The sequence below is a fragment of the Dreissena polymorpha genome, chromosome 15 (assembly GCF_020536995.1).
Source record: "Dreissena polymorpha isolate Duluth1 chromosome 15, UMN_Dpol_1.0, whole genome shotgun sequence".
Lineage (NCBI taxonomy): Eukaryota > Metazoa > Mollusca > Bivalvia > Myida > Dreissenidae > Dreissena > Dreissena polymorpha.
The window spans coordinates 6,223,159-6,235,933 of record NC_068369.1 but is presented as its reverse complement, the minus strand read 5'-3'; the positions used below and the strand labels follow the sequence as shown (position 1 = coordinate 6,235,933).

Sequence of the window (12,775 nt, the reverse complement as noted above, 5' to 3'; positions counted from 1 at the left end):
AGTATTATTAAACCATGCAAATAAAATGTCTAGAATAAGAAATAAATTCATAACAATGTAATAAGAGATTACTCAATTATATATGTCTCAATTTTTTTTATATATAACAAGGAACCGTCCGAGACGGGTGATGCTCCCCAAAGTTTTTTTTTGTCACAATATTGCACTATATATTCAGATAAAAGGAAACGTCTTGATGGGCATAACTTTGGACAAAATAATACAATGGATGGTTTAGCATAAACTTAAAAATTTCAAAGGGCCATAACTCTGTGAAAAATCATCTGACTAGAACCTGCTGATAATATGCACATGTCCTCTTGGTAGTGAAGCTTCCCATTAAGTTTCATTGAATTCCAGTCATTAGTTGCTGAGAAATAGCCCGGACAAGAATTGAACTATATGTACAGTTAATGGAAAATTTCAAAGGGCCATAACTCTGTGAAAAATCATCCGACCATAACCCGCTGATAATATGCACATCTCCTCTTGGTAGTGAAGCTTCCTATAAAGTTTATGAATTCCGGTAATTAATTGCTGAGAAAAAGCCCGGACAAAAACTGTGCACAGACGGACGGACACACGCACGGACAGACGAAGCGGGGACTATATGCTCCCCCAAATTTTTTTTTGGGGATCATAAAAAGGGCAGGATGGGGCCTTGGAAGAGCAGGGCAGGGCTTTGGAAGGGTAGGGCGGGGCACACTTCCATTTAAGCCAAGCTGGAGCACTGCAATCATGAATGTGATGTACAATAAATGCAAACAATCTGGACCAAACTGGATTTATGAATATCTGATTCTATAATAAAAAAACATACTGAAGTGGGTGAAAAAGAATAGTGTCCATGGCCAACATGCGATATATTGGACATCTCGATATATAATTGGACATCATGATATAACCGACTGCGATACAACGGATTTGCAGTGAATACACAAAATGCAAATAATCAATGAAAACGTTTATCTATCTATCTATAAGGTTGTCACGTTAAAACGGTCGCGTTTAGTGTTTTGCTGAAAAACGTTTACCAAAACAGTAAACGTTTAAAAGACAGTCAATATCAATATAATAAGTATTGGGATGCAAATAACGTAGCCGACTAGCCGTACGAAGTATATCGATGAAGAACTGCGAAATCCGGGTACTTGCGGTAAATCCGGGCTACCGATTTCGGCAGTAATTTATTTCTGATTGGTTAGCACAGACATGAACGGAAACTAACGGAAAATCTTCGCTACTTTCTGAAAATCTTACAACTTGGCAACGGAACAGTGCATATGCCGCCATCTTAAAATATTTTTATTGATTGATTAGCAAAGTAAAACAGGGTGGTAGCATGTTGAAAAGCAATATTTTAACCAAACTATATATTGATTACGTTTTTGCTACTTAACTGGTTTTTCATTTTCTGCAGTCAAACGATATGCACATTGTATTTCATGTACAAAATACGTGTCGTTTTCGGAAACAGTATTTTTCATTGATTTTAAATTATTTTCTACGTTCTTTAAATTATTTTTATACAATGACGAATACACATGTGATGATACGGATGGTCTGTTTTATAATATTTTATGGTTTAAATATTACGTCATTGCGCGAATAGTATATGCACTGAATATTACTTCCGGAAATAACTATTTTCAGTTTGAAAATGTGATGGTACTGATGCTTTTTAAATGGACATAGGGATACCGTTTAAATGGTAACGTTTCGTTTATTTCATTTCGTTTAAACGTTTAGAAAAATCTGTTAACATGACACCCTTTTCTATCTATCTATCTATCTATCTATCTATCTATCTATCTATCTATCTCTATCTATCTATCTATCTATCTATCTATCTATCTATCTATCTATCTATCTATCTATCCATCTATCTATCTATCTATCTATCTATCTATCTATCTATCTATCTTTTTATACTGCAACACCTTCTTTCGCGTATTATGTGCAGTGGTGCTGTCAGTGCAAGAAGTTAAAGGAAGAAATGTATAGGAGACTAAAAGTAATACTGTACAGTATTTGTGAGACATGAAATAAAAGTTGATAGTGTTAATTAAGAAATTGAATATACAGTTAAAAGAGATAACGTCAACACTTGTTTTATTTATGTATTACCAGATGTTTTAAAAAACTTATTAATGTAATGCCACTTCTTTATCATTCTTTTATAATTCTTTTTTGAATGTATGACTTGTTTTCATTTTGCATTAGTGGTCAAAGTCCTTGTTTAGTCATGTGTGACCTTTACAGAAGCATCTGTTTGACACAGATGAACATCTTTCGTTAAAGTTTTCACTCAGTTAATTTGGTGGTCATTTTTACAATTATATTAGAACCAATTACGCTGTAAATCGTGTACGTTAAATAGACGTTTCATATAACAACAAACCATTTTTCTTCAATGCAATATTGTATTTAAGGGTTGAAAGTACGATGCCTTCACGTCTGCGAAACGCTTGTTTTGTAGGATCTAGTGAATAACTTAATTAACTAATACTTTCCTCACTTAACGCTAAACGAAATACGATATGCAATATTACTATTTCAAATAATACTATAATTAATAAAAGTATAAAACTTCGATAATTATCCTTGTTTAATGGTTGAGATAATTTAATGTTAAAAACCGATTTAAATTAAGTTATTCACTTACCCAGTAATTTTAGTTGGAGGTCATAATACACTAAATAGTTGCCCTATATAATTCAATGTAAAAGCGACAACTTTGAGCGAAAATAAATGCAACATTTTGCACATAGAGACCCCCTTAACCATACCTTTTCTTAAAGGCCATTCTAAGCGGAATCGATTTATGCAATAAAAAGGATATGTCATGTACAATGCAAGAAAGAACTTGACACAAATCAAAATCGACTGTTTTTGCAACTTTTTTTTTCGGCCGTTTCTTAGTTGAATGTAACCTTTTCTAGTGCAATGGTTTACTATTGTCTTCACGTGTATCATATTTCAGGGATTCAGTAGTGAACACCTATTCATTCCCTACCATTATATCCGCAAGATAACACCCGAATAATGGTAAAACGTGTAAAACATGCCTTCCTGTCAACTATGATATTTTTTAGAGAGTACAGCCCTTCATGAAGCGATCATTTAGTGTATTGTAACCTATAAGACAACGTTTACTGTTAACATCGCGAAAAATAAGCACTTCTCGATACGTATAAACCTATTTTCTATGTGCATGCCAATTTTCAGACCGATCTTTCACGTAGATATGCTTGAAAATGCATTTTATTATAACGCCTGATAAGCCATGTGGCTTTCGCGTTCGGAGCTTTGATTTATAACGGGCGTTCAGGCGTTAAACGATTACTCTAAGTAATTACAATCGGTCAAAATACTGGAATATTGTTACAAGCTATGTAGAAAAAGAAGTTAACAACTATTAAAACGTGTTCGTGAGCTCTTTCAGCACACATTGTTGCGATTTAAGATGCTCAAGACGAGTTTTTGTACGTTTTTTTTCTTATTTTCCTCTGAAAACGTATTTTCTTCTTAAAAACTCACGATGCTCCTTAAATTCGTGAAACAAACGCATTTATTCCGTGAAATTCGCCAAAACGCGTCATATCCCACTAAAAGAATGATGATTTTCTGTAAATACAGCTCCTTTGAGACTTGACCTGGTTTTGCGTTTAGGTCATAATACACTAAATAGTTTCCCTATATAATTCAATGCAAAAGCGACAACTTTGAGCGAAAATAAATGCAACATTTTGCACAGAGAGACCCCCATAACCATACCTTTTCTTAAAGGCCATTCTAAGCGAAATCGATTTATGCAATAAAAAGGATATGTCATGTACAATGTAAGAAAGAACTTGACACAAATCAAAATCGACTGTTTTTGCAACTTTTTTTTTCGGCCGTTTCTTAGTGGAATGTAACCTTTTCTAGTGCAATGGTTTACTATAGTCTTCACGTGTATCATATTTCAGGGATTCAGTAGGGAACACCTATTCATTCCCTACCATTATCTCCGCAAGATAACACCCGAATAATGGTAAAACGTGTAAAACATGCCTTCCTGTCAACTATGATATTTTTTTAGAGAGTACAGCCCTTCATGAAGCGATCATTTAGTGTATTGTAACCTGGATTACTTTGGTGATGACCGCAAGTGGATTCTTCAAAGTTTTGTTATTATGATAATCGAACCTGATTTTGGATGAGTCATGTGTATTGCTTAGGATTGCTAACAAGTGTTTGTCATGTAATAAAAACAAAGTTAAATTAACCGTGAAGAGATGTGCTTAGGTGTGGTGTAAAGAGGTTGTTAACTGCTTATGTATTATTCGCAACAAAACTGACGCTGTACCTCAAACACAAAGGTGTATCATCGGGCTGATCAGCTTCAGAAATTCAGTAAGAAAGCGTGATGTCAGAGATGATGTTATCTTGCTATGGAAGCTGCCGATTTTAAAACAGATACAATCCTACCCGCAGTCATGGTAAAATGATGATAAGACTTTCATTTAGTTTTCTCCAGCGTAAATGAATTACGGGTTTTGCAGTGCTGCAAGTTGTACAAATGGATAGAACTGGATATGAAAGACTAATGTAAGATTTTGTTTTATCTTATAAATTATGTGAGATAACTATTGTCTATATATTAGAAATTCATTTACATAGTTTTAATCTGCTTGTCAGTTGATTATATTTAATAATTTATATTTGTCAAATTAAAGTTTATATATTTAATGATGTAGTCAATAGATGACAACACATTTAATTATACTCATGTAAACAAACTTATATATGGATATAACACTTGAAGTCTTGATGATACAACAAAATAGAAGGTAATAAATATGTTTTGAAAATTCCAAACTGTGTTAATGTATTACATGTATATATATTGAATATAATTATATAAATAGGCGTTTCATCAAATTAGCAAAAAAAAAAAAATTAGCAAGTTTGACCTAACTAGTTATATTGATATCCGTGGAAACTGCAAATCATGATAAAAAAATCTGTAGTTAATACCCATTTCGGGAAATAAATAGAAGAAAAATAAAGATAATAAAAAAAGTGTGTAGAAGCTCTGAACAGAAGTAATGAAGATTTTTATTTTGTACATGTAGAAGTGTTTGTTTAATAAAGTGTAATATATAATTTAATGCACACATTCCAAATACATAGTTACATAAAATAATATTTGACACTTAAATCTAAAAATTGAAATTTTTCACTGTTGCATACTAAAATTTTATTGTTTTAGCCATGTTGTTGCTCTTGTTGTTTTCTTGAAATTGTTAAAAAATTTGGTATACATTTATTACTAATTTTCTATCAAACTCTATTATTTTTATAAACCAAAGCATTCTCATAACCTTGGAATCAAATTTTCATTTTAAAGAAAAAATAAAATCAGTAAAAACTTGATTAATGTAAACAAGTTGAACAACATACTGAGATGAGTGTTTTCACAATATCATCAGTTATCCCATGACTTTAAAATCTGCCAGCTTTATTAATGAAATTGGTGAGAGCAAAGAAGTAATTCAAGTGACTGTTGTATGGACCTTTAATGAGCCTTGTTCTGATAAAACTGGACTTAATGCATGTGCGTAAACTGTCATCCCAGATTAGCCTGTGCAGTCCACACAGGCTAATCAGGGACAACACTTTCTGCCTAAACTTTATTTTTGGTAAGGAGGGACTTCCTTGAAACTAAAAATACCATAAAAGCGGAAAGTGTCGTCCCTGATTAGCCTGTGCTGACTGCACAGGCTAATCTGGGACGACACTTTACGCACATGCATTAAGCCCAGTTTTCTCAGAACGCGGCTCAAATAATCGTTAGGTTCAAACAATTTGTATTATTGTGGACACTTGTGTCACATAAACATTCAGCTACTGATAAAAGATTTTATGTCCAATTAAGTTCACTGTAGACTGTAGGTGTGGGTTGATTAATGATGTCAGGCTTTTTATCCCCTCTAACACTACAGGGTATCATTACCAACAGCCCATTGTAATGGTTACATAACATTTTATCTCAATATAAATTATAATGATTACAAGGTAATGCAATTGTTTTGTTAAGAAAAACTAAATGAATGAAGAAACCAGGGCTCGACATTAACTTTTGAAGCCACTTGTCCAGTCGGACAAGTAGACCATAATTTCACTTGTCCTGACCAAAAAGCAACTTAAATTAAATGTCCTGACCATTATATCTTTATTCTGCTCAGTACTTTGCAAAATAATGAAATAATACAAAATGCTCAAATCACAAAGTCTTGAATCGTTCAAATTACATGTAAACATAATTGTAGAAGTAGTAGTAGTAGTAGTAGTAGTAGTAGTAGTAGTAGTAGTAGTAGTAGTAGTAGTAGTAGTAGTAGTAGAAGTAGCAGTAGCAGTAGCAGAATCAGTAGCAGCAGTATTACAATACCAATACTTAAGAATGATCAAATGGGAAAAGGTAACCTAGCACTGGCAGTAAATATGGGGCTTATTTACAGGTCAGATTTTGAATCTCTGCTGTAAAATGAGATTTTAAATGCTGTAATAAAAAGGACATGCATAAACGGTAGTTGTTTACCTTGTTTTAACCATGCTAAATCCTTAAAATGCCTATTTCCATTAACTGTGACCTTCACCTGTGACCTTGACCTTTGACCTAGTGACCTCAAAATCAATAGGGGTAATCTGCGAGTCATGATCAATGTACCTATGAAGTTTCATGATCCTAGCCCCAAGCGTTCTTGAGTTATCATCCGAAAACCACCTGGTGGACGGACCGACCGACCGACCAACCGACCGACTGACCGACATGAGCAAAGCAATATACCCCCAGCAGCAGCATTACAATACCAATACTTAAGAATGATCAAATGGGAAAAGGTAACCTAGCACTGGCAGTAAATATGGGGCTCATTTACAGGTCAGATTTGGAATCTCTGCTGTAAAATGAGATTTTAAATGAATTAAAGGGAGGCAAATGATGTAATAAAAACAGAGGTTTTTTTTAGAAAAAGGGGAAGATGCTGGACGCTGGGTAAAGGGGGAAAATCGAGCGCGACAGAGATATATTTGGGGAAAAAATAAAAACTGTTCATTTCAATGTCTATAACTCGCCTACAGACTTCAGGGGTTTTTTTTAGAAAAAGAGGCATGTCTCTGACCTTTTTGTTCTTAAACACATGAACAAGTATGATATTAAAGTCAAAGTCCTAAATAAAGTTGCAGGGGTAAATCTAATAATGGGAAATGTTTTCAACTGGGGCCGGGGAACAATTTCAATATTGTGATTTCAATTTCATGATGAATGGGTTGAGGATCTAGATCTGCTACAGTATTGGAAGGGAAAGGTGCGGCAGCTGCCGATTGTCTACTTTCACTTTCACAATAATCTAACAGTATTAATCGATGTTGATTACATGTACCTCCGAATCCTGCTGGGTTTCAACGGTTTTTGATGATTCATTCTTAAAAAATGCGTCAACGCAATTAATATTTTCCGAGTCCGAACGTTTTATTTTGTTCGTGTATGAACGCCAATTGTGAGACTTTTTTTTCTGTTTTAACGTTTATACCCATCTTGGCTTTCACATAACCCGGATGAAAACTCGACTGGTTTCCGGTAATTAATTGACGAATCACCCTTCTCGCGCAAGACCGGAATCCAGTAAAATAGTCACATGATTAATACGATTAGTTGCCCGGTTTCCATGACGTAATTTAAGAGCTATATATAGAATCACTGGGATTCCCAGATTTTAGTGTTCGTCGGGAGACAGAGAGAGAGAGAGAGCGAGATCGTTGTACATGGTACAAATAGGAAGTGTCGACTTCCCTAAAGAAAGAAAAAAACATTTCTTTGAGGGTAAAATATTATATTTTGGTGAAAAATTATATTTTTGGAGGGGAAATGGTAGTTTTAGGGGAAAAATTTTGGTAGGGGAAGACGCCGATTATCGGCGTCACTTTCTTAGTAAAAAAAACCCCTGAAAAAGGACATGCATAAACGGTAGTTGTTTCCCTTGTTTGAACCATGCTAAATCCTTAAAATGCCTATTTCCAGTAACTGTGACCTTCACCTGTGACCTAAACCTTTGACCTAGTTACCTCAAAATCAATAGGGGTCATCTGCGAGTCATGATCAATGTACCTATGAAGTTTCATGATCCTAGCCCCAAGCGTTCTTGAGTTATCACCCGGAAACCACCTGGTGGACGGAACGACCGACCGACCAACCGACCGACCGACATGAGCAAAGCAATATACCCCCTCTTCTTCGAAGGGGGGCATAAATATATAGCAAACATTTACAAAATTATTAAAATAAATGGTACAATACATTTTATTAAGAAACAGATATGTTATCAACGCAAGCAATCTCAAATTAATTTCGTTTCTATAGAGAGTACAGGTACAAGTGGTATGAAATTGTTGATGTACGTACTTTAACATTTTAACTACTTAAGGTGTTTTGGTTAACCGGTTACTAACCGGTTACAGCAAAAGGTTAACCGGTTAATGATTTTTGTAACCTCTTGCATCCATACTATAAAGGCATTTTTTCTAAGTTATACAATTATAATGACCACTTGTCCTGTCGGACTAGCAAATTTCTTTATTTACTTGTCCGGACTAACAATTTGGTTGTCCCGGACAGTCGGACTACCTTTAATGTCGAGCCCTGGAAACTTAAAAAAAAAATACAATACATGTACACATGTTTTAACTTATAAACAGGAGTTTATTTATTGTCATAGATTGGCATTTTGGAATGCTTACACTAGACTTCTTTAAAGTACTTTGACCAAGCTGTTAACAGGATAGAAGCATGTAAATTATGAATGTACCCATTGAAAACCTTTTTCTCAAGGTTTAGTACTTTTTATGTCTCCCACTATAGTAGTGGGGGACATATTGTTTTTGCCCTGTCTGTCTGTTGGTCTGTCTGTCTGTTTGCGCCAACTTTAACATTTTGCAATAACTTTTGCTATATTGAAGATAGCAACTTCATATTTGGCATGCATGTGTATCTCATGAAGCTGCACATTTTGAGTGGTGAAAGGTCAAGGTCAAGGTCATCCTTCAAGGTCAGTGGTCAAATATATGTGGCCAAAATCGCTCATTTTATGAATACTTTTGCAATATTGAAGATAGCAACTTGATATTTTGCATGCATGTGTATCTCATGGAGCTGCACATTTTGAGTGGTGAAAGGTCAAGGTCATCCTTCAAGGTCAGAGGTCAATTATATGTGGCCAAAATCCAGGGTTTTTTTTCCGATTTTTGGGAAGATAGCCCATGGCTGTGGAATTGGGAATTTTATCGGCATTTTCATGAAATTGGGAAAATTAGTTCATTAGCCTTTTTTTCCACATGAAAAGTCCACTGATTAGGGAAATACTAAATTTGATATAACTCTTTATGATCATTCAAATTAAAAGAACAAAATCATATAGTACTTTGTTAGATGTAATTGAATTGAAATTGAGATAAAATATGCATTAGACTTCTTTCTTAAAAAAAAAAAAAAAAAAAATGTTTTTTTTTTTTTTTTTTGGAAATTGGGAATTTTTTGCCACATTTTGGGAAAAAAGTATACTTTTTGGGATTGGGAACATAGCCGAATTTCGGCTATAAAATCGGGCCAAAAAAAACCCTGAAATCGCTCATTTTATGAATACTATTGCAATATTGAAGATAGCAACTTGATATTTGGCATGCATGTGCATCTCATGGAGCTGCACATTTTGAGTGGTGAAAGGTCAAGGTCATCCTTCAAGGTCAGAGGTCAAATATATGTGGCCCAAATCGCTTATTTTATGAATACTTTTGCAATATTGAAGATAGCAACTTGATATTTGGCATGCATGTGTATCTCATGGAGCTGCACATTTTGAGTGGTGAAAGGTCAAGGTCAAGGTCATCCTTCACAAGATCAAGGCCATCCTACAATGTCAAACATCATATAGGGGGACATTGTGTTTCACAAACACATCTTGTTATCTGTTATATTTTATTTATTTACATGTATTGTAATTTGACTTTTTCTCAACAGTCTGACAATGATATTGAGTTGAACCAATATTTTACAACGGAACATAGTTAACCATAATGACAGCTTTTGACCTTTTCTTTAACAAAAACCTGCATGTAAGTAAACTTTCAGATATGTGAACAATACATAGACCATATGGCAGCTTAAGCAGTGCCGTTGTGCAGGGTGAGGTTTGAGAGGTGATTTTAAAGACTTAAAGTATACATGTAGCAAGATATTTTCTGCAGTTAAGACACATTTTGATGTGGTTTGATTTTCATTTAAGTAGTTCAGAATTCATACATGAAGTGCACTTTTTTTACGCACCAAAACAAGGCTACCCAGGGGTTTTTCAGCACTGTTTGCGCCTCCGTAAAACGGAGGCACTCCTAAAGCAAACGGACCCGATCCCAAACCGAAATTATAAAAAAAATCCCAATTTGCAAAAAAAAAAATTTTTTTTTTTTTTAAGAATGAAGTGTCTTATAACTTGTGTGACAAACCAGTGTTTTTTTTTGGTCAAAAATATCTGCTATAAGGTTTTGACTGTTCAGTTCTTATCTCAGAGTGTAACTGTAACTGAAAAACAAAACTGCAGTACTTGAATAAACGTTGAACATGCCCAATATGTATCTGTTTATATAAAGAAGACAAAATAACAAATAAAAACAAATTTATTTGTTAAACCACTGAATTATTTAAGCATGATAAATTCACAATTTTTTTCCCAAATGAGCCGTTTCATCGAAGCAAAAATTCCCAAAATGACCAATTTTGTCGATAAAAAAATCCCAATTTGGTCAGACTCCTTTCCCCAAAATAGGCAGAAAAACCCCTGCTACCAAATGATGAAACTGTCATTCTACATAACTTTTTCATACTTTAACCAACTTAACTGATCAATAGAAATGAACAAAAAACATCATTATTATTCAGGTGAGTGATAAAGGACCATCATAGTCTTTTGTTTTAACTTACAGCTGCACCAGAACTTTTATTTATTGAAGATTTAGTAAAAAATATGAATGATGTAAACATTCTGTCATATAAAACATATATACATGTATAACATATATATAAACATAATTTTATGTATCACCAACTACAAAATACAGTCACTTTTAATTGAATATTATCTAAAACTTCTCAGTGTTTTCTTCTCGTTCAAATTCTGGTCAAGTAATCGGCCCCGGCCATTAGAGAGTGCTCCAAAAAATAGCTTTTTCGCAACATTACAATATGCAATATAGGGTGATGGCTACTATCAGCATATGCCTATAATTATATTCAATGCAGCTTGTATTAAAAACTTAAAAAGCGTTGAGGAAGTCCTAAATGTTGTTATTGGAGATCTCAACATTTTGTTCATCTCCCATCCAAGTATATCAGTATTACCTAAAGTAAATATAATACTAAAAACTTTTTTTCACAATTTTGACGCATATTTTAGCAAAACAACAATAACACTTAATTTTCAAATTTTTGTAAAACCCTGCACATTTTCCAACAGGACCCAGCCTCGTAAAATTCATACCATCATTATTTCACAAAGCCAACTAAATATAAACATCAGAAACCTTGGGAAATGACTTTTCTTCATCTTTTATGTCTACTACATGTAGGTGGACTAAGGTACATGTCAGATTTTGAATTGTAATACGAAGAAATAACCTAACCATTTGAGCCCTGCTCTAAACAAATCGTTCTTAATTCATTTGCATGAAATGTCGTCCCAGATTAGCCAGTCCACAGAGGCTAATTAGGGACAAAATTTATTTTGGGGGGAGCATATACATGTAGCCGCCGCTTCGTCTGTCCGTCCGTGTGTCCGTCCGTGCACAATTTTTGTCCGGGCTATTTCTCAGCAACTAATGACCGGAATTCAAAGAAACTTTATGGGAAGCTTCACTACCAAGAGAAGATGTGCATATTATCAGCAGGTTTTGGTCGGATGATTTTTCACAGAGTTATGGCCCTTTGAAATTTTCCATTAACTGAACATATAGTGAAATTCTTGTCTGGGCTATTTCTCAGCAACTAATTACCGGAATTCAATGAAACTTTATGGGAAGCTTCACTACCAAGAAGATATGTGCATATTATCAGCGGGTTCTGGTCGGATGATTTGTAGCTCATCTATTTTTTGAAAAAAAAAAATGAGCTATTGTCATCACCTTGGCGTCGGCGTTGGCGTCGGTGTCCGGTTAAGTTTTGCGTTTAGGTCCACTTTTCTCAGAAAGTATCAATGCTATTGCATTCAAACTTGGTACACTTACTTACTATCATGAGGGGACTGGACAGGCAAAGTTAGATAACTCTGGTGTGCATTTTGACAGAATTATGTGCCCTTTTTATACTTAGAAAATTGAAAATTTTGGTTAAGTTTTGTGTTTAGGTCCATTTTATTCCTTAAGTATCAAAGCTATTGCTTTCATACTTGCAACACTTACTAACTATCATAAGGGGACTGTGCAGGCAAAGTAATGTAACTCTGACTGGCATTTTGACAGAATTATGTGCCCTTTTTATACTTAGAAAATTGAAAATTTGGTTAAGTTTTGTGTTTAGGTCCACTTTATTCCTACAGTATCAAAGCTATTGCTTTCATACTTGCAACACTTATTAACTATCATAAGGGGACTGTGCAGGCAAAGTTATGTAACTCTGACTGGCATTTGGACGGAATTATGGGCCCTTTATACTTAGAAAATTGTAAATTTGGTTAAGTTTTGTGTT

The 12,775-nt window shown here is 34.3% G+C and overlaps 2 protein-coding genes across 5 annotated transcripts in view; one reads left to right on the top strand and one right to left on the bottom strand.

Moving 5' to 3' along the window:
* LOC127859444 (aspartyl aminopeptidase-like) overlaps positions 1-2,531 on the bottom strand; it is a 38,575-nt gene extending 36,044 nt beyond the window's left edge. For 3 of the 4 annotated variants that reach the window (XR_008039388.1, XR_008039389.1, XM_052396829.1), the window contains exon 1: positions 1,401-1,655. Coding sequence is in view for 2 of the 4 variants with exons in the window: in XM_052396829.1 (XP_052252789.1) it covers positions 1,401-1,487 (87 nt within the window). In the remaining 2 variants the exon portion in view is untranslated. Of the gene's footprint in view, positions 1-1,400; positions 1,656-2,401 lie in introns of those variants that run through there. The other variant, XM_052396830.1, reaches the window with a different exon arrangement.
* A 1,604-nt stretch (positions 2,532-4,135) lies between these two features.
* Positions 4,136-12,775, top strand: part of LOC127859442 (PP2C-like domain-containing protein CG9801) — a 38,193-nt gene continuing 29,553 nt past the window's right edge. The window contains exon 1 of the mRNA XM_052396826.1: positions 4,136-4,593. Within this exon, the coding sequence (XP_052252786.1) occupies positions 4,565-4,593 (29 nt within the window). The 5' untranslated portion in view covers positions 4,136-4,564. The remainder of the gene's footprint in view (positions 4,594-12,775) is intronic.